The 19,490-nt window shown below is 39.3% G+C and overlaps 2 protein-coding genes across 4 annotated transcripts; one reads left to right on the plus strand and one right to left on the minus strand.

Moving 5' to 3' along the window:
• Positions 1–277: 277 nt before the first annotated feature.
• LOC119079733 lies at positions 278–2,965 on the minus strand. Its single transcript, XM_037187797.1, has 5 exons — positions 1,767–2,965; positions 1,554–1,697; positions 1,357–1,502; positions 976–1,297; positions 278–914 (listed from the first exon to the last, which is right to left on the minus strand). Exons 1-5 carry the CDS (start codon positions 2,963–2,965, stop codon positions 278–280), a joined length of 2,448 nt encoding a protein of 815 aa, XP_037043692.1.
• A 2,593-nt stretch (positions 2,966–5,558) lies between these two features.
• Positions 5,559–9,967, plus strand: LOC119079740 (chromosome transmission fidelity protein 18 homolog). 3 transcript variants are annotated; one of them, XM_037187806.1, is made up of 9 exons: positions 5,559–5,720; positions 5,866–6,518; positions 6,580–6,767; positions 6,831–6,985; positions 7,042–7,209; positions 7,270–7,498; positions 7,565–7,748; positions 7,822–8,199; positions 9,505–9,967. In XM_037187806.1, exons 1-9 carry the CDS (start codon positions 5,675–5,677, stop codon positions 9,838–9,840), a joined length of 2,337 nt encoding a protein of 778 aa, XP_037043701.1. In that variant the 5' UTR covers positions 5,559–5,674; the 3' UTR covers positions 9,841–9,967. The 3 variants fall into 3 exon arrangements, with proteins under 3 accessions (XP_037043701.1, XP_037043702.1, XP_037043704.1); XM_037187807.1 differs by having other exon boundaries at positions 9,510–9,783; XM_037187809.1 differs by lacking the exon at positions 9,505–9,967 and having other exon boundaries at positions 7,565–7,764; positions 7,822–8,009.
• The last annotated feature ends 9,523 nt before the right edge of the window (positions 9,968–19,490 follow it).

A 19,490-nucleotide genomic window follows, 5' to 3' on the forward strand; every position in this document is an offset into this window, starting at 1 on the left:
TTTGAGCATAAGCAAGATCATTCGAAACTTTTTTATGTGCACACTAATGTGATCAAAGTCATTGCACTATAGTGCGTAAAGGGATATTCACTAGATTCACATATACCGTATTCGCCATAACTACCACAGAAGCACACAAAACCTAAGGGGCCATTCACAAATTGCGCACTCACCTTAGGGGGGAGGGGGGGTTAGCGAAAAGCGTGCGAAAACGTGCGCGGGGGGAGGGGGGGGAGAAACAAAAGCGTGCGCACTGTTTTTGTGTACAAAAACTTTATTAAACAGTTCTCCAAATTGGTTTTAATCTTGTTTCATTGTCATAAATTATACTACTCGAAGGTTGTTCGTCTTTATCTAAAAATTCACCGTCTACCTCCACACTCGGAAGCCACTCGACATCTTCTTCAACATTATAGCGGACTACAACTAACGACTCATTCCCTCGTGTTCCGAGAATTTTCACAGGCTTCACGATCTTTATGTTTTTTTTACAAATAAAATTGTCTTTCAAATGTCGTTTCATCGAGACAACGGAACTGAAATATTGATTGCACGAGCATGTTCGTGAATCGAGTTTTGATTGCACCGAAGGACAATAGGTGTCATAAATGGCATGTGAATGCCCAATCTTTTGTAGTGCCAGCGTCACGAATAATGACGCATAGTTTTCAATATCGTTGATGTTGGCGTGTTTCAATCCTTCGTTTGACTGTATTATAGGCGACGGTGGTGGCAAGCCGTCCTTGGGCAGAAATCGAAACAGAGAACTACGCCTTGGTTTACAGCAACGATTGTCAGAACATTTGAGTATTTGAAGCAAATACTGAGACTGATGCACATGTCGGCTGCACCACTTTTCGTCCTTCGAGATGATCGATGCCTGATCGATATCAGATTGTTCAGGCTTTATATATCTGGAAGTTAAGTAGCAAACAATAAGGTTTCAGAAAATCTCGTTTCCTGTCAGATACTCACTCAGCTACAGTCAAATGTCCATCAATAAGTGTATCTGACCAGACTTCTGCTAGAGCCTTGCCGGCGTATGAGAAATTCTGCTTCTCCAATTCTATATCAACAGTTTGTCCCTGACTGTTTAGGTGAGTGCCATAGTGATCGTGCGGAAGTATCAGGCCTGTCAATGCTCTGCTTAACGGCGCCATACGCCGTTCAATCCGGTTGAAGGCACTACGTCCTGGTGCATTGCACGCGATCATGATGGCATCTAAGTCTAGTTGCACGAAATGATGAACTGCCATGCTAATAACCTTTTCGTAACGCGGATTTTCGTCTGGCCCACCTGTTTCAACACATTTTATAGCATTTATATAAAAAAAACTGTCGAAAATCAATATTTACCGTCCACAATACAAACAAGAACCGGTTTTGGTTTCAGTTTTCCACCGATCGTCGTATGTGTAAATTCGCTGAATTCAGACTTTTCGTAGATCTGTTCCAAATCCCGTGCGTGCGAAAAAGCTGTAGACGAAGAGTGCTTGGATGACCTGCACAAAAATCGTTGTAGGCTCATATGCAGTTTCTAGAGTAAGCATTACCTTATAGCCACAAACGTTGGACCTGAATAGCTTATCGCTGACGCATCGCCACCACCGTTTGCCTTAATTTGACAAAATCCATAAACCGATGGAGTCAGTTTGTGTCCTTTCGCTATCACAAAGTCGTGATCGGGAAGCTTGACTCTACAAATTATTTTTGAGATAACTTATTGCTATGAACTTCTATAACAAATTAACTGATCTGATAAATACCTGTACTCCATGTGCATTAGCAATGGCGCTTGTTTGGATGCCGCTGGTAGGCCTATTGCAACCTTAGCTTTGTCATCCTGGCTAATGTATGTCACTTCATTCGGCCCTAATAACGAAGCCATACTGTCAATATGACTGATTGTTGTTTTGGCAAACCTTCCGTCCATATGATCTTTATGCAAGTCGTTGTCAGGTCGGATTAGCTTCACTGGAACAGAGTTGACATGACGCTTTCCTTCGGTTGAATTAGCTCTCTTAGGCAATAGTCTCAAATACGTTGCACTCCGTGACAAATTATAACCATAATCTTCGCGCAGTTTTGTTACTAGATCATCAAGGGTTTTTACTGTTCTTATGGAATCGTCTCGACGCCTCTCGTGCGCTGCAGACCCATGCATGGCCAAGTCAATAATAGCTTTTAAAAGATACGGCTGATCTTCTTCGATACGTGGTCGGCCCACTTTGCCTCGAATGCTCAATTTCTTCTTTAGATCTGGATTATTTTCGCATGCATTTTCAAGCGAAGCCTTTTTTCTAAGGCGTCGTTTCCGGTGTCGAATCATATCACGCTCTTTCTTTTTTAGTCGTTTCCTTAATGCTTCTAAATTCTTTGTCTTTAATTTCAGTTCACTTTCCATATTTTCGGTCAACAGTCCACAATCTCGACGCATTTTCAATGCTTTAACATCTGATAGTAACACCACAATCTCACTTTTTATGCTGCATTGAGCTGGAGTTGGGTTGGCTTTAACGCTCTGTACCTGGTCGGTTACATCGATTTGTGTTTCTTTGTTTGATGGTGCACCTTCTTCTTCAATAACATTCGAGGCGGCTGTTTTTTGAGAAGTCGTTGGATGTACTATTTCTTCATTTTCGACAACGGGACTTGATCGATTTGTCGATTCTTCAGGTGCTTTAACACTAAAACCATTTCCTTTTTCACTGGCACGAAGCCAAAGAAGAAGAAGAAGAAGACGAAGCCAAAGTGTATGAAGACTAACCTGCTTTCTTGCCTTAATTTTATTTAGTTCAGAAATTCTAGCCTCAATTAGACTAGCAACATTTGAATCGTTTTTGATGTTTGACCAAATGTTGTTCACATTGTCCTGAATCGATTGTTTCGATTTTGTTTCGGAATATGCTTTTGAATAAGCACAAAATAAGTCTTTATACAATTTTCCTCTATTGATGGAACTCATTTTAATCACGCAACACGTTGAGTAATACGAGATCACTACTGATTATTGACCATTCAGGTCTAATTTGATTTTTAGGAAATTTTCAAGTTTTTCTTGTAAATATTGTAGGATATCGTTCAACAATTGTTTTAATTTTTCACGCACGCTGCGGACGTCACTGTCTTCATTGTTCTCAATAATTGAATTGATTCTTTCTAAGTCACGTAATATATCACTAATTGAATCTGGTATATTTTCGTAGGGAATTAAATCACAAATACTCGCTTCGAATGCATATTTTTGTTTTAATTCTTTCAGTTTATTGTCACAACGTTTGTTTTCCATTTTATATCGAACACATTTAGAACGCGCCACGATGACCGATATCTATCAACTGATTGCTAACAGCAGAGAGAGAAGAGAATTTTATTTTGCAACCACCAACGCTTAGATATTCTTTTATCTATTGTTTACTCCCCAAACCTGTTATCAACAACATAGTGTAAATTGTAAAATTGAAGGCTGCACTTTGTGCTTTCGAAAAAATCGTTTTATTACAATAAAACTAAATATGTTGGAATTAAATTTCAATTTTTTCTATTTTAAAAAATTCGTGCGTAATTTCAGGGGGGGAGGGGGGTGTGCCAAAAGCGTGCGAAAGCGTGCAAGGGGGGAGGGGGGTCAAAAATTCCGAATTTTGAGAGTGCACAATTTGTGAATGGCCCCTAACTTGAAAACCGTTGAAAGGTATGCATAATTCATTACTGTGAAGTTAGTACATGAGAGAGCCGAGTACATGAAAAGTGAACGGACCCCAAATTCTCTCAGTACTCCGAATATTTCCAATACTCCGAATACTCACACTCTCTCGTCTCTCCTACTTAATAAAAAAAACTGCCCACCGCTGGGATTGAACTCGGGCCTTCTCACATACCAGTCCACAATAATTCTTCTGATCTAAATCGTTCATACCAATTAGATGGTAATTGTCGTACACTTTCAACTTAGCGTATGTTCCATATATAAGACATTAATTATCAGACAAAATTTTGTTCCTTGGAATAATTGATTGGTCCAAGATGACCAGAAGGCAGGCAGTTACCCATGTCTTATTATACTCGTTTGAAAGCTTGTATCGTAAGACATCTGGAAAATTTTTTTCAACCGGGTAACTGGCTGCCTTCCCGAGATATCACTCCAAGAATTTTGTTCCTTGGAATAATTGGTTGGTCCAAGATGACCAGAAGGCAGGCAGTTACTCATGTCTTATTATACTCGTTTGAAAGCTTGTATCGTAAGACATCTGGAAAATATTTTTCAACCGGGTCTGCCTTCCCGAGATATCACTCCAAGAATTTTGTTCCTTGGAATAATTGATTGGTCCAAGATGACCAGAAGGCAGGCAGTTACTCATGTCTTATTATACTCGTTTGAAAGCTTGTATCGTAAGACATCTGGAAAATATTTTTCAACCGGGTCTGCCTTCCCGAGATATCACTCCAAGAATTTTGTTCCTTGGAATAATTGATTGGTCCAAGATGACCAGAAGGCAGGCAGTTACTCATGTCTTATTATACTCGTTTGAAAGCTTGTATCGTAAGACATCTGGAAAAAATTTTTCTACCGGGTAACTGGCTGCCTTCCCGAGATATCACTCCAAGAATTTTGTTCCTTGGAATAATTGGTTGGTCCAAGATGACCAGAAGGCAGGCAGTTACTCATGTCTTATTATACTCGTTTGAAAGCTTGTATCGTAAGACATCTGAAAAAAAAATTTCAACCGGGTAACTGGCTGCCTTCCCGAGATATCACTCCAAGAATTTTGTTCCTTGGAATAATTGATTGGTCCAAGATGACCAGAAGGCAGGCAGTTACTCATGTCTTATTATACTCGTTTGAAAGCTTGTATCGTAAGACATCTGGAAACAATTTTTCTACCGGGTAACTGGCTGCCTTCCCGAGATATCACTCCAAAAATTTTCTTCCTGGGAATATTTGATTGGTCCAAAATGACCAGAAGGCAGGCAGTTACCCGTGTCTTATTATACTCGTTCGAAAGCTTGTATCATAAGACATGTAAATACGAAATTTCAAATGAGTAACTGCCTGCCTTCCCGAGATATCACTACGAGAATTTTGTTCCTGGGAATAATTGATTGGTCCAAGATGACCAGAAGGCAGGCAGTTACCCATGTCTTATTATACTATGTGACGCATTTTTTTTGTAAAATTTTCTTTCTAAATTTTGTTGGGTTCATCTTGTGTTGGTAAAACTTTTGCGTACAGGCGCAGAATGCGGCACCCTCAACGATATCAGTTATTTTGTAAGTAAGATAAAGGAGTTGCGTCACTTTTATACCCTTTGAGGGTTTTAGTTGGCTGATTTAATTATACTCTCATATATACACCTCGAACAGCAGTGTATACAAGTTTAAAAACCAGTATATACTTTTCGACTCATTTTTTTTGCTTGGTTTTTGAATTATTTCCGCGCAATTTGTATGTTGAACATCAAACTGGAGAAAAGAATGCGTCCAGTTTTGATGGTGGGTTTAGTGCGTTTAGTGTGTAAGTAAGTAATCCGTCACTTGACAGTGGATTTAGCGCCATAAACAAATTAAATGGAATAACACAGAGAAGATGAATGTGAAAAGTTGAGAAATTGAATAAAGTTTCAGTGAAAATCTAACGAAAATGTCCTACTAACCAACGGAAGAGGAAGAGTTTGAAATGCTCTACGATGACGAATTGGAAATTGAAAGAGAAATAGAACGCGGTACGTGTGTTAATCAAAAGATATTAAAATGACAACGAGAGGTTAAGGTTGACGGTGTTTACCTTCGTCATTTGTGCACCGAATATCTTCTCTAGAAAATGAGCGACGAACTGACAGCGATTTTGTTTCTTTCTCTAATATTCAGAAAGTCAGGCTGTTGAGGAACAGATTCCGGAAGAGATTTTATCTCAAACAACGTTACCCGGCATTCCCGTTCAATTGCCCAGTTCGTCTATCGTCGATCAGCCCATTCGTCAATTGAACCGAAAATTGTTTGACTCGCCATACCCCACCAATCCCCGCACATCATCAACACCAGGAATGCCCACCACATCGACACAACTATCTCAGGAAATATTTCGCAGTGGTTTCGGTGCGCGCAAACGTTGCCTGGAAGAGTTGTTCGGTGATATACAGCACATTGATGACATCGACGACCGTAACATTTGCGAGACAATCATTGCAAAGCGACAAAAAACCGAGGAAGAAATCGACCTGGAGATGATCGAACGGATATTGGAGCTGAGGAAGCAGCTGGTGGTTGAAGTGAATGCGGCGAAATTCGATGACTTGGATCAACTGGAAGCGTTACAGAAATTCAAAGAACAAAATCTGAGCAGCTCCATTCCGAAGTATCCGTTCATTCCGATCCGCAGCGACGGTGACCGGATCTATGTGCGTTTCCATTCGGAGGACTTTGAATCGGAACGGATTCAGGAGATTCAGTGTGGCAAAAGTTTCGTTTCGATCATGTCGGTGGCGGCGAAAGAACAAATGTGGGCTACGGCTCAGAAAATGGTATGAGTGAAAGGTCATCACTGAATGGAGTCAGGGAATGAATTTGTTTATTTGTGATTAGTTGGGCGATCGGATGACCGCAACAGCGTCGATACCTGATGTTGTGGTCACAGCGGACCATTTGATCGATTCAAATCTGTGGGTGGAGAAGTACAGACCGAAGAAGTACTTGGACCTTCTCTCCGATGAATCGACCAATCGCAATTTGTTGAAATGGCTGAAAATGTGGGACAAGGTTGTGTTCCAACGGTACGTATGTGTAGCTAATCAAACGTTTCAGCTAAAGCCAACTGTTTCTCTCCCGGTCTATAGCGACGTCGACATCAAGTCGCTGAAGAAACAAACAGTCCAATTCCAACAACTCCAAAAATTTCGCCGAAAAGAACGGAACTCCCTCAAAACCGACTACGACGAACACGGTCGTCCCATGCAAAAAATAGCCTTGTTGTGCGGTCCACCTGGATTAGGTATGTTCTCACGTTCTGAGATACTTTCCACTTCATTTGTCCAATCGCTTTAACAGGAAAAACCACCCTTGCTCACACGATTGCACGACACGCCGGTTACAACATCGTTGAGATCAATGCATCCGACGACCGTACCCCGGAAGCGTTTAAACTAGCGCTGGAAAATGGCACCCAAATGAAATCGTTTTTGGCGAAAGACAACCGACCGAACTGCATCATTCTGGGTGGGTGTTTTGTCTCCGACGGCCCTGTGATTTGTGATGTGAACAATGAAATATTTCCAGACGAAATTGACGGCGCTCCCGTACAGTCAATTGACTTTCTACTCAAATTCGTTGGCGAGAAAGTCGTCCAAACGTCGAATGTAAAAGGAAAGGGAAAAGCGAAACAACTGCTGCGCCGACCGATCATATGCATCTGTAACGATATGTACGTACCGGCACTGCGTCAACTCAGACAGATAGCGTTTGTGGTGAGTTTTCCGCAGATGGAAAGTGGACGATTGGCGGATAGGTAATGACCCTGGCTTAAGGCTCCTTTCGAAACGATGCTCAAAACCATTTATTTTTGCTATCTAAGGTTGCACATGATCTGTCGACGGGAGAAAATCGCCGCTGACTTCTCATCCTTGCTAGCATCGGCCGAGAAAAGTGGAAACGACGTGCGATCTTGTTTGTCGATGCTACAGTTCTTCGTTAGTGCTGGCAAACCGTTGACCATCATCGATGTGCTGAAAAGCAATATCGGACAAAAGGACATGCAGGTGAGCCATTTTCCAGGTGAGCCACGATCGCAAATTTTCATCATTGTCTCTAACTTGTCCCCCTTCCGAACAGATTCAGCGTCCACGTCGCACACTGAAAGACCACGACAATGAGATTGCCAATTCCGAACAAATGGTCTCGATGACAGACACATCGGCCAAATCACGAATGGCTAATGTCCTGCACGTACTGCACATGAACGGCGATTACAGTCGGCTGATGAACGGAGTGTTTGAGAACTATCTGAAGCAGAAAATGTCCGACCCAAACATGACTGGTGTGGCGGAGGGTGCCGATTGGTTTTGCTTCTCGGATCGCGTCAATCAGTTTATCAATCACAAACAAAACTATTCGGTTTACTCGTACATGCAGTACGGGTTCGTGGCTTGGCATTTGCTGTTTGCGAGTATGGCATGGCCGAAAATTACGTTTCCCAAGCAGGGATACGAGGTATGTTGACGATGGAGTTGTTTGAATCTTTATTCAAGGTTTCCTAGCTCTGTCAATCGAAATTTAGTGAAGTTAGTTTAGTGAAACAGTGAAGTTTACCCGCACTGCCGTAATTGGCATAAGAAACAAGTGTTTTTTATGCAGCTCACTGCATGTAAGATAAACTTACAATCGATTGTAAATTTACATTTTTGAGTATCGGAGGTTTGAGCGTCATTCTCTCACATGTGTTGATGTTCTATAAGTGGTTTCTAGGAACTGCTGGTACGCTGCTTGAAATGAAAGGTGATGACAACTGTTCGATCGCAGATGAAAATGAAAAGAATTGGTTGAGAACTAAACCAATCGGGGGAAAATAAGTGTATGAGTCTATAAGTCTAGAGCCCTCGGAGTGAGCGTAAATCGTGTAATTTCAGGTCTTGAATTCAAGGATGTTAGTTCTCAAAGTTCTAGCATGGCCCACCGTCTTCCCAGTTCTAGGATTCAAAGAATTTGAAAGATTTCTTAGGTTATTTTTTTGGGTTACTTCTGGACTTTTAGGATTATTGAGTTGGCAGTGTGTTGCTTCAAAAATTCCACAACTCCAATTGATCCACCTGGGAAGATAGTGGATCAAGTTCACCCATCCAAAATAATGATATTTTTTTAGAAATCAAGGAATATGAAGTTTGTGATGTTCTTCTTTGTCCCCTTCGGGAATTTTGAGGTTATTATTGAGGATTGGTGAGGTGTCAATGTGTTGGTTCTCCAAATCACAGCTCCCAATGGTCTACCATCTTTCCATTTCTAGAATTCGGAAGGATTTAAGAGCTTTTTGGGGAATCTTCTGTACTTTCGGGGTTGTTAAGGTGGTTCCTGAGATTCCATCATAAATCTATGGCCTGTATGACGCTTTTATGGATACTTCGTACGGTCACAGACATAAAAATGCAAAGATTCAGGGCGAAATGCCGTTTGTCTTTAAAACTAAACCAATCCGTACAAATTTTTGTCCATTGTGTTGAGAAAAGATGTCTCCAGAAACGCATTGAGTTAGAATCCTGAAAATATTTTAGTCATCAGAAAGTAACTCGTCGAAGTTATACGAAATGGTAGTGCAAAACATTAGCGAATTATAGGAAAAATGAAATTTAATTTTTAAATTTCGGTATTTCTGTCGATGTTAAGCTTTTCTAGCAGATAACTGATGTATGTAGAAGATGACTACGGTTTACTAACCGATAAAATGAGGCATTTGTGCGAAAACACGTAGAAACACAAATTTCATTTTTCTGATAGTTGACTAATACGTCACATAAATTTCAGAACAGATACCCAATGCGATCCGCTGTCCTTCGGTTGCGGGGTGGGTCGGACATAAATTCGAATCCTCTGGAGGAGAGGCGCAGCTCACCGGATGGATGTTCAATATCCACACCGCCGACGCCACCACCCCAGCCACAAAACAGTCCGGAAAGCCTACCATCGCTGCCGAGCCCACCACCACAACGATTTAACTCGCCAAACAGCCCGGCAGAAGGTTCGGCATCCACACCGTCGACGCCACCCCATCAGCGGCCGAACAGTTCGGCAAGTGAGCCCAGCCCAGCCCACTATCGCAACGGGCAAACACACCCGTCTTGCCAGAGACAGTCGATCTGATGATTGAAGACTTCCGGAAAAATCCAAAAGATCCCGTAAACCGACGAAAAATGAGGGATTTTTTGAATATGTTAGACGATTCCGAGAACGGTGGGGACAACGGCGGGTACAAACCGAAAAAAAACAAGTGCGTAAGAAAAAAAAATTCACTTTTGAAATCAGTTCTGACAAGGAACATTCCTAGGCCATAGGCTGCTGTCAGCCTCAACATAGTCCTCATGTCTAACAAAATATACAGTTACCCAATTATATTATGACTAGGGCTGTAGGATGCATTACTTTTAGATCCTACACACTTCCCACATTCAATTGAACCAACGAATTCAATTTCAATTTTGATTTTGTCGATTGGCACCATTGACATACAAGTAGTTAGTTCTCATTATCTGCTTGTGGTGGCACTATATACTTCGCGTGTCCAAGCAGTTAAAGAAGTACCAGGTAGCGTCAATCAAAATTCTGAAAGGACAGTTTAGATCACATCTGACTTGATCGCAAAGGCAGTAAGCAATTTAGTAGGTTGTTTTTGTTTACTATATGTATTTTACATGCTACATGCGTCGAAAACGGTACTTTTCATGTTTCACGCACTACTTTCAACGCCCAAAGCATGTAAAATCCACTCGGGATAAAAAGATGAAATGTCTCGTTTTTGTGTGTTTATTCACCTCGGCTGCGCGAGGATCAACAAAATTCACACGAAAACCATACTTTTCATCTTTTTATACCAAGTCATGTAAAATACTAATGCTTTTCTGGTCTTTCAAACATGAGAAGGAAATTCGTGTGAAATGGGAGAAATGTAAAACGCAAATGAAATACATGTAGAAGGAATGGAACGCATTACATGGAGAAATCCAACAAAAGCGTTAAAAACGTGTGTTGAGTTTAAATTGGACAAAATAGTAAAATTCTAATCATAAGATGTTGCGCAAATATCGATCGGCTGTACCTCTACCGTTTTCGATATCCGCCTTCTTGGTACATAACATATGCAAGATTCTTTTCATAACATTTTCATTGTTCATTTGTCAACAGATTGCGAAGTGACATTTCAGTGTATTTTTTAGCTTTTCGTGATATCGCAAAAACTGCAGGTTATTTCATTAACTTTGGGAACACGGGTTCCCCAATTGAAATGAGTGATAGGTCGTCGGATTCGTCTTTCAATTCTAGAGAAATATTGGAAATATTCGGAGTACTGAGAGAATTTGGGGTCCGTTCACTTTTCATGTACTCGGCTCTCTCATGTACTAACTTGACAGTAATCATAATTCGTAAATCATTTTCTTTTACCAATAGACTCTAGTTCGAATATGCAAATAGAAAAGTGTAAACATTTATCTTTTATCTAATAGACTGTGTGTACGTACCCGCTGGGTAAAATCCAAGGTAAATATAGTGAGGAGGTAATTTTCACTATCTCACAGCTTCCTATTCCATTTTTTGCTTTCAACGAAGGGATGAGATGGCGTTTGTATCGAACTTTGATGCCACCGCACATCTGATTCGGTTAAATTATGACATTACCTCCTCACTATATTTATCTGGGTAATACCCACACTAGACATCATAGGCTAGTATGGCAAGTCAATATAAGTCATTACCATACAAGTTTCAGAATTCGATAAAATTTGTTTGGTGCTCTGCCGTAATTCGCATGTCGGACTTAGTGCAAAATTTAAACAAAAGAATTCTTTGTTTAAATTTTGCACTAAGTCCGACATGCGAATTACGGCAGTGCTTCCACCCGTGCTTTACATAACCTTATTCTTGAGTAGGATAGATCCTTCGAAATGCATTCAACTTGAATTTTAATTCAATTCCTATTTTATAAATGAAATTTGATTCGATTTCTTGTTTTTTTTTATCGACAGTCTGCTTATGATAGAAAGACTGATTAATGATTAGCACCGTAAACAGGTTTCAGCGAACAGAACAGTAATATTTCTAGAGAAAATTAAATTGTTGACATTGTGCTTGTATATAGTGTGTTGTTGGTTTGTTTTTAAATATTCGATTGGCGGATTAAGTCTGAGTTTTGTTTTCAATCACCGATTTTATTGTTATTGGAAGGTAAGAAAAGCTTTTGAGAACCGTTATCATATCACTATACAGTGCAAAACTGTGAAATCCAAAAAAAAAATTGATGTGGACACATTTCGTGTTTCGATTTCAACCGAACTTTTTGCCTACATCTCCGTGTTTTCTAAATATTGTTTCGTAAAATTGTGAATACTTTTGCAAGTGAACTTTGGATTACAGTCGCGTTCATAGATAGGGGCATATCTTCGAGAAAAAAAAAACGTTGCTTGCAGGAGAATGGTAACTGGTGGAAGTGCCAGTGTAACTGCTCAAACGACGATATGAAATCAGAGCCATATCTGATTTCTGCACTTTCTTCGTACACTTTTTTTTGAACTCTGTAGATTATAAATACAAAACTCATCAGTTGTCATCTTCTTCTATTGGAAATCGTATCGAAAACCAAACATGGCGAGAACTTTCAGGAATCGTTTTGTGGTCAATAGTTTGGCTAAAATATTCTCCTCCTGCAAATTACAAATGCCCCCTGTCTATCATGCGAAAACGCGAGTGCATGGAGTAACAGCGTCTGCTACGACAGTGACTTTTGATTTGTTTTTGTTCACTCGCTGGACTTGAACATACTTTTTAATTAAACATTTTCTCTTGCTTTTCTGTGTAACAAGAAACGAAATATCTTCGAGTTTTAATAAAATCATAATCTTACGCCGACCCGTACGAAACACATATTTTCTTCTCTACTGAAAAGCTATTCGCCCTTTAAAATCACTTACATTATCCACTCTTTGCCTTGTTATCATGTACAAAAAAATTGCCGGTGGCAATATCTACAGCCCCGAACAAAGTCAATTTAATAAATTCCTATTTCATCGTCATCATTTGACTTCTTACTCCTCGAGGGAGCATAGAGAGTCCCACTTATTAGAATCTGATTAAGAATTCAATTAGAATGAATTAGAGTGGATCGAGCGAGATATATACTTTTAGTCTTATTCAAATTACACTCACGGAATTTTGAGAACCGACACATTTTCTGTTTCTGTGTTTTACTTGAGTTTCTGATTTCTCCATAAACTCAACTCAAAATAACATTTTATATTCTGTGTGGTTCAAGAGTTTTTCTTGTTCCACACGACCCATGGCGCTTTCAAAGCTATTCAAATAACCATGTTCTGCTGCCCTCTCATTCAATTTAGTCGAAGCTATCAATTTCATTCGAGACAATGCATACACATTTTTCGGTTGAATAGTTACTGTACCAACTACATAAATACCGAACGATTTAAATACAAGTCAGATTCTGTTTTTAATTGATCAATTAGTTTTGGTGCTTTTTTTATAATTTTTACATTTTCATAATGTAGGACTTAGACTACTTACAATCCTAAAAATGTTTTATTCTTCGGGAAATTCTTAGGCATTTTGTATTTGTCCCACATTAGGCAAATGAAAACATAATGCACCACCAATGGACTCGATTTGTGGAATAAATTACGCACACTATTGATTATGTATCATGTCCGGAGCGTTAGCGGAGGACTTGACGAAGTCTAACTTCCAAAAAAAGAACGAAGAAATTTTTTTGAGACGCGGCAACTATATATAGGCGAGAATTTAAGTTTCTTTCCTTTGTATCACCACAAATCCTATTCTATCTTATTCGCGCTTCAAATACGAGCAAAACGAGCTATCACTCGACTATGTAACTTTAAAATTGCCGGAGATACATCGTTTTGAAGTTGGTCATTTTTCATAGAAAATGCATCAAATTGACTTTTCCCAAACAATCAAAATCTTTCAACTTACACTGTATGTTTCTATCTGTCTATCTATCGACGGTCGATCTCGGAAACTAGTCAGCCAATCTCCATGAAATTTTGCAGGAACCTCAGGGTGGGCATAAAAATGAAAATGTGATACGCCATTACCCCAGGAAAAACAAGAATTTTGTTTTATTGGCCTCGAAGTGGTTTCTGAGTGTGGTTTTCGAGGGTCGGGAACGCGTTTTCGGCTGTAGATTAGCTGTATTGAAACCTACAGAGGCGTGCGACCCATCAAATGAAAGGTAACACGATTCGAACAAAAAAATAATTTAAAAAATCGGGGCAGATTCGTTTGAGCTAGAGTGATTAGAGTGACCAAATTTTGAGCTACTCGAGCGTAGGATGAAAGGACTAATATTTTTTTGGATTATGAGAGAGAGAATTACTTTCTTCAGCAAAGTCTCAGAGTTTTACGAGTAGAACAGAGGGGCATATGTGAAAAATGTCGAAAGTTGGAAATGAGTGGGTCAATTATGTTTTTAGAGGTATTTCTTGAATGGTGACAGATAGAGAGTTACTTTCTTCGGCAAAGTCTCAGAGTTTTACGAGTAGAACAGAGGGGCATATGTGAAAAATGTCGAAAGTTGGAAATGGGAGGGTTAATTGGGGTTTTGGAGATATTTCTTGAATGGTGGCAGATAGAGAATTACTTTCGTCAAATTTTCGATTTTCGTCAAACTTTCTGAATTTCGTCAGATTTTGGAATTTCGTCAAATTTTCGATTTTCGTCAAATTTTCGAATTTCGTCAAATTTTCGAATTTCGTCAAATTTTCGAATTTCGTCAAATTTTGTCAAATTTTCGAATTTCGTCAAATTTCGTCAAATTTTCGAATTTCGTCAAATTTTCGAATTTCGTCAAATTTTAGAATTTCGTCAAATTTTCGAATTTCGTCAAATTTCGTCAAATTTTCGAATTTCGTCAAATTTTTGAATTAAAACTGTAAACTGTTATAAAAAGCAGTGTTGACTACACTTCTAAAACGACTGATATACCAACAAAAATCTCTTCGAGAAAAGTGTGACGCAGTCTTTGAAATACAATTTCTAAAATGAATGATATCGCTAGAGTTGACGCTTTCAGCTTCTTCTTCTTCTTCTTCTTCTTTTTCAGCCTGTTTCTATCCACTGCTGGATGTAGGCCTCTCCAACTTCTTTCCATTTCGTACGATCCATTGCCATTTGCTGCCAGTTTGTACCTGCAATATTCTTAATTCCGTTTGTCCATCTCTCTGGTGGTCTACCTATAGCTCGTCTTTTATATGGTCGCCAGTTCATGATCTTTTTGGTCCAACGTTCGTCTGTCCTTCTTGCAATATGTCCCGCCCAGCTCCATTTCAGAGATGCTATTCTTTCCATGACATCAACGACCCTGGTTTGTTGTCGAATCCATTGTTTCGTCATTCTGTCTCTGAGTGTTATTCCGAGCATACTCCGTTCCATGGCTCTTTGTGTCACTCTCAATTTATCTTCGGATGCTTTTGTTAAAGTTAACGTTTCCGCTCCATAAGTGAGCACTGGAAGGACACAAGTGTCGAAAACTTTGCGTTTCAGACTATTATTCATTTTGCTTTTGAAAATTAGTCTGAGTTTTCCGAACGCTGCCCATGCAAGACCAATCCTACGTCTTATTTCTGCAGTTTGGTTGTCCAGACCTAACTTCAGTTTATGTCCTAGATATACATAGCTGTCGACTCGTTCAATGACAGTGTCACCAATTTTGATTTCTCTATCGTCCCCGATGTTGGTCATGACTTTTGTTTTCGATAAGTTCATCTTGAGGCCAACTTTGATTGCCTCTTCACTTAACTGTTGTAGCATAAGCTGAGCCTGACCTAGATTCGCTGCTATCGGTACAATGTCATCAGCGAAGCGGAGATTGCTCAGGTACTCTCCATTTATATTTATTCCCATTTTACTCCAGTTTAACTTCCTAAAAATACTCTGCAGAATCGCCGTGAATAATTTCGGTGAAATGGTGTCACCCTGCCTTACACCTCGGCCAATTCTGAATTTCTCCGTGCTCTTATGAAGTTTTATACATGAAGTAGCATTTTTGTACACATACCGAATTGTGTTGGAGTACCTTGTGTCTACTCTACATTCGTCTAATGCGTCCAATATCGACCATGTTTCCACTGAATCGAAAGCTTTTTCAAAGTCTATGAATAGCAAGACTATGTCGATGTTGTATTCACGACACTTCTCAATAAGCGTTCTCATCACCTGCAAATGGTCGTTTGTGCTGAAACCAGATCTGAAAGCAGCTTGTTCAACAGGTTGGTAGAAGTCGAACTTGTTAGTGTTCCTCTTCGTAATGATTTTCATAAACAACTTGTAGGGTGTTGACAATAGGCTTATGGGTCGGTAATTTTCCAGCTTTGTTATGTCTCCTTTTTTATGCAGCAATGTAATTACCGCATTTTCCCAGGCTTCTGGTACTTCTTCCCATTGGAGACATTGATTAAACAAAGCCGTGATTGCCTTTAATAATGAGTCTCCACCTAGTTTAATGGCTTCCACTGGAACACCATCTTCTCCGGGAGACTTTTTGTTTTTCATCTCGGCTACTGCAGCTTTGACTTCATCAACAAGCTGGCTTAGGTTTTCTCATCATCTGTCAAATAATTTTTACAAAAAAAATTTAGATTGGTAACAACTAAAATTTTACCAAAGAAATCTGCGTCGCATGTGGCAGATAAATTTTCTTGCTGGTCTGTTCCTGAACATTTGCCACTTTGCAACGCAGATTTTTTTAGTAAAATTTTGGTTGTTTCCAGTCAATTTTTTTTTTGTAAAAATTATTTGGCAGATGATGAGAAAACCTAAGCCAGCTTGTTTGAACTAATTGGGTGTAAAATTTAATTTTTGCGTAACGAAGCTGAAAGCGTCAACTCTAGCGATATCATTCATTTTAGAAATTGTATTTCAAAGACTGCGTCACACTTTTCTCGAAGAGATTTTTGTTGGGATATGAACTAAGAAAAAAGAATTCGATTTGTGCAAAGTAGAGTCGAACTCTACAATCGAGGCACCAAAACTAATTGATCAATTAAAAACAGAATCTGACTTGTATTTAAATCGTTCGGTATTTATGTAGTTGGTACAGTAACTATTCAACCGAAAAATGTGTATGCATTGTCTCGAATGAAATTGATAGCTTCGACTAAATTGAATGAGAGGGCAGCAGAACATGGTTATTAAAATAGCTTTGAAAGCGCTGTGGGTCGTGTGGAACAAGTAACTCTTGAACCACACAGAATATAAAATGTTATTTTGAGTTGAGTTTATAAAAATACATGCAAAATTCACAAAAAACCAGTAAACCACGAAACAGAAAATGTGTCGGTTTACAAAATTCCTCGAGTGTACAGCTTAGTGAGATATAAAATTAAGCAGACATTTTTCAGATATTCTGCTTACACTTGTGTTCCACAGAATAGCAACTTACATCAATTAAAAATGAATTATTGTGGTGACACAGATCTCAGGAATTAATTGAATCACCAGCTTCGGCTGGCGACACAACTCAGTGTTTCATTTGTGAAAGTACACTCTTCCCACATTATTTATACTTCACACGGTCTATTAAATAATAAAATTTATTTTATGATAATTACCAGTGTCCATAACTCTTGTGAGCACTTAGAACAGCGACAAATTAAAATTTTGGTGGCTAATGTGTGTAGTTCAATTTGTATATTTCACACTTGAATTACTGAAATCCAATTTGGAATTCAGAACCAAGGGGTGTTTTGAATGCTTTATTGGTACTTCAGAAAAGAACATTACGCAATATCCACGGTTTGAAGTTCAGAGATTCGGTGAAAAGCTACTTCAGTAGATCAATTACCAATCGATTATTTTAACGTTCTTCAAATGGTGTCGTTAGTTTTTAGCCTCGTACGAAGTACAAAGGGGCTCATAGGATTAACGCATTCACTTGGAAGGGCTGACATTTAAGGTTTAGCAAAATGTCAGGATTTCACCCATTTAAAGGGAATGCGTTAAGATGCCGTGTGTAATTGATGGAATTCGATGCAGATGGTAAGGGCAAAGTGTTTGTGTACGTTCATAGGCGACGAATCTGCAATAAAAATTTTGTCTGTCCGTCTGTCTATCTGACCGTCACGTCGATATCTTAAGTAAGTCAAATCCTATTTCAAAATTTTCTCTGAAAGGTAGTCGAAATAGTTAGCCTAAGTGTTTTAAGGTCTTCTTCTATATAATAAAACCGAGAGGTCGTTACACCTAACTTCAAGTAGCTTTACCTGGCTACCTACCATCCAACTGTCATAAGGCTGACCTCTAGGACGTGCGTTTGGCTACCCTTCATCCAACGGCTACTCAGCTGACCTCTAGGACGAGTGGTTGGCTACCCACCCGTCCAACTGCCATTTGGCTGACCTCTAGGACGGACGTTTGGCTACCACCTGCAAAGGCCATTCGATTGACCTCTGTAACGAAGGTTTGGCTACCCCTGCTCAGAGTATATGATATACTCACCTCTAGGACGAGATGTTAGCTACCCACAGTCCAATGGTCACGTGGCTTAACTTTCGACCGAGGTGTTCCACACGCAGCGTTTAACGGTCACTGGGTTATCTTCTTGGACGAGCGTTTGGCTACCCACAATCATATTTCATGAGAAGCTGTAATTAGCGTTTGTAAATCTTGATTAAGACTAAATATGCGAGAAAAACACATATTCAATGTCTCTCACTCAATAGCTCCATCTATATTCAAGATCAACCTGAGAAAATTGTGTAACAACGTTTTCGTCTTGCTTGGAAAGGTTGCCCTGAAAAACTGAGATAAGGCAGTTGGCTAATGTGTTTTCTAATGGCAAAAGCATTTTAATTACTTTCTGGTGTGTCTGCTCAACTGAATATATTTTTTTAATCACCAAAGAATCATTTAATTGAGAAACGTTTACTCCTGAAATTGAAAACTTAAGAGCTATATCGCGAAATCTTCGAACAAGTTTGGGACAAGGAATCACGGATCGGATTGAGTTATAGCTTCTTCGATTCGTTGAACTGTTGTGAGTAAAGCGTAGTACTACGTTTGAAAAAATTCATTCATGATCTGTAGTTTTAGTCGATATTCTGACACGGAGAAGTCTAAAAAATACTTCATATCACACGTTTCTATAGAAAATAGGCTACAAAGGTCGATGTTTGGGTGGTCGGTGTGTGTGACAGTCGTGGATATGTCATAGTTTTACTTATTTTAGTTAATTTCACTCTTTTTAAGCACTTATTAACATGGTAAAAAGTGGAAAAATTTTGTCGATTTTGGGTAGACTTCCACAAAAGTCGCTCCCGTCCGCTGCAGTGGGACTAATATCAAGGATGTTTTTCCATGGTATGGTAGTACAGAGGCTAGGCTTCCTTACCATATATAACATGTCACGGAATATGGACACTGCAGCTGGCCAGGGACTCGGGACAACTACCATTTTTTCCACCTAAAATGGCTGATACCACCGACAGGTCAACATGGACCTGGTGGTATGCATACTCAAATTGTGCGTATCGTCAAGACCGACAAGCCTAGCAAAAAAAATAATTTCCCAAAATTATTCCACTAGAGTTATATAAAAAAACGATTGAAACTGTTGCAAACAATTTGAAACTGTAGCAAACAATTTGAAACTGTTGCAAACAATTTGAAACTGTAGCAAACAATTTGAAACTGTAGCAAACAATTTGAAACTGTTGCAAACAATTTGAAACTGTAGCAAACAATTTGAAACTGTAGCAAATAAGTTGAAACTATTT

The sequence above is a fragment of the Bradysia coprophila genome, unplaced genomic scaffold (genome assembly GCF_014529535.1).
Source record: "Bradysia coprophila strain Holo2 unplaced genomic scaffold, BU_Bcop_v1 contig_333, whole genome shotgun sequence".
NCBI lineage: Eukaryota > Metazoa > Arthropoda > Insecta > Diptera > Sciaridae > Bradysia > Bradysia coprophila.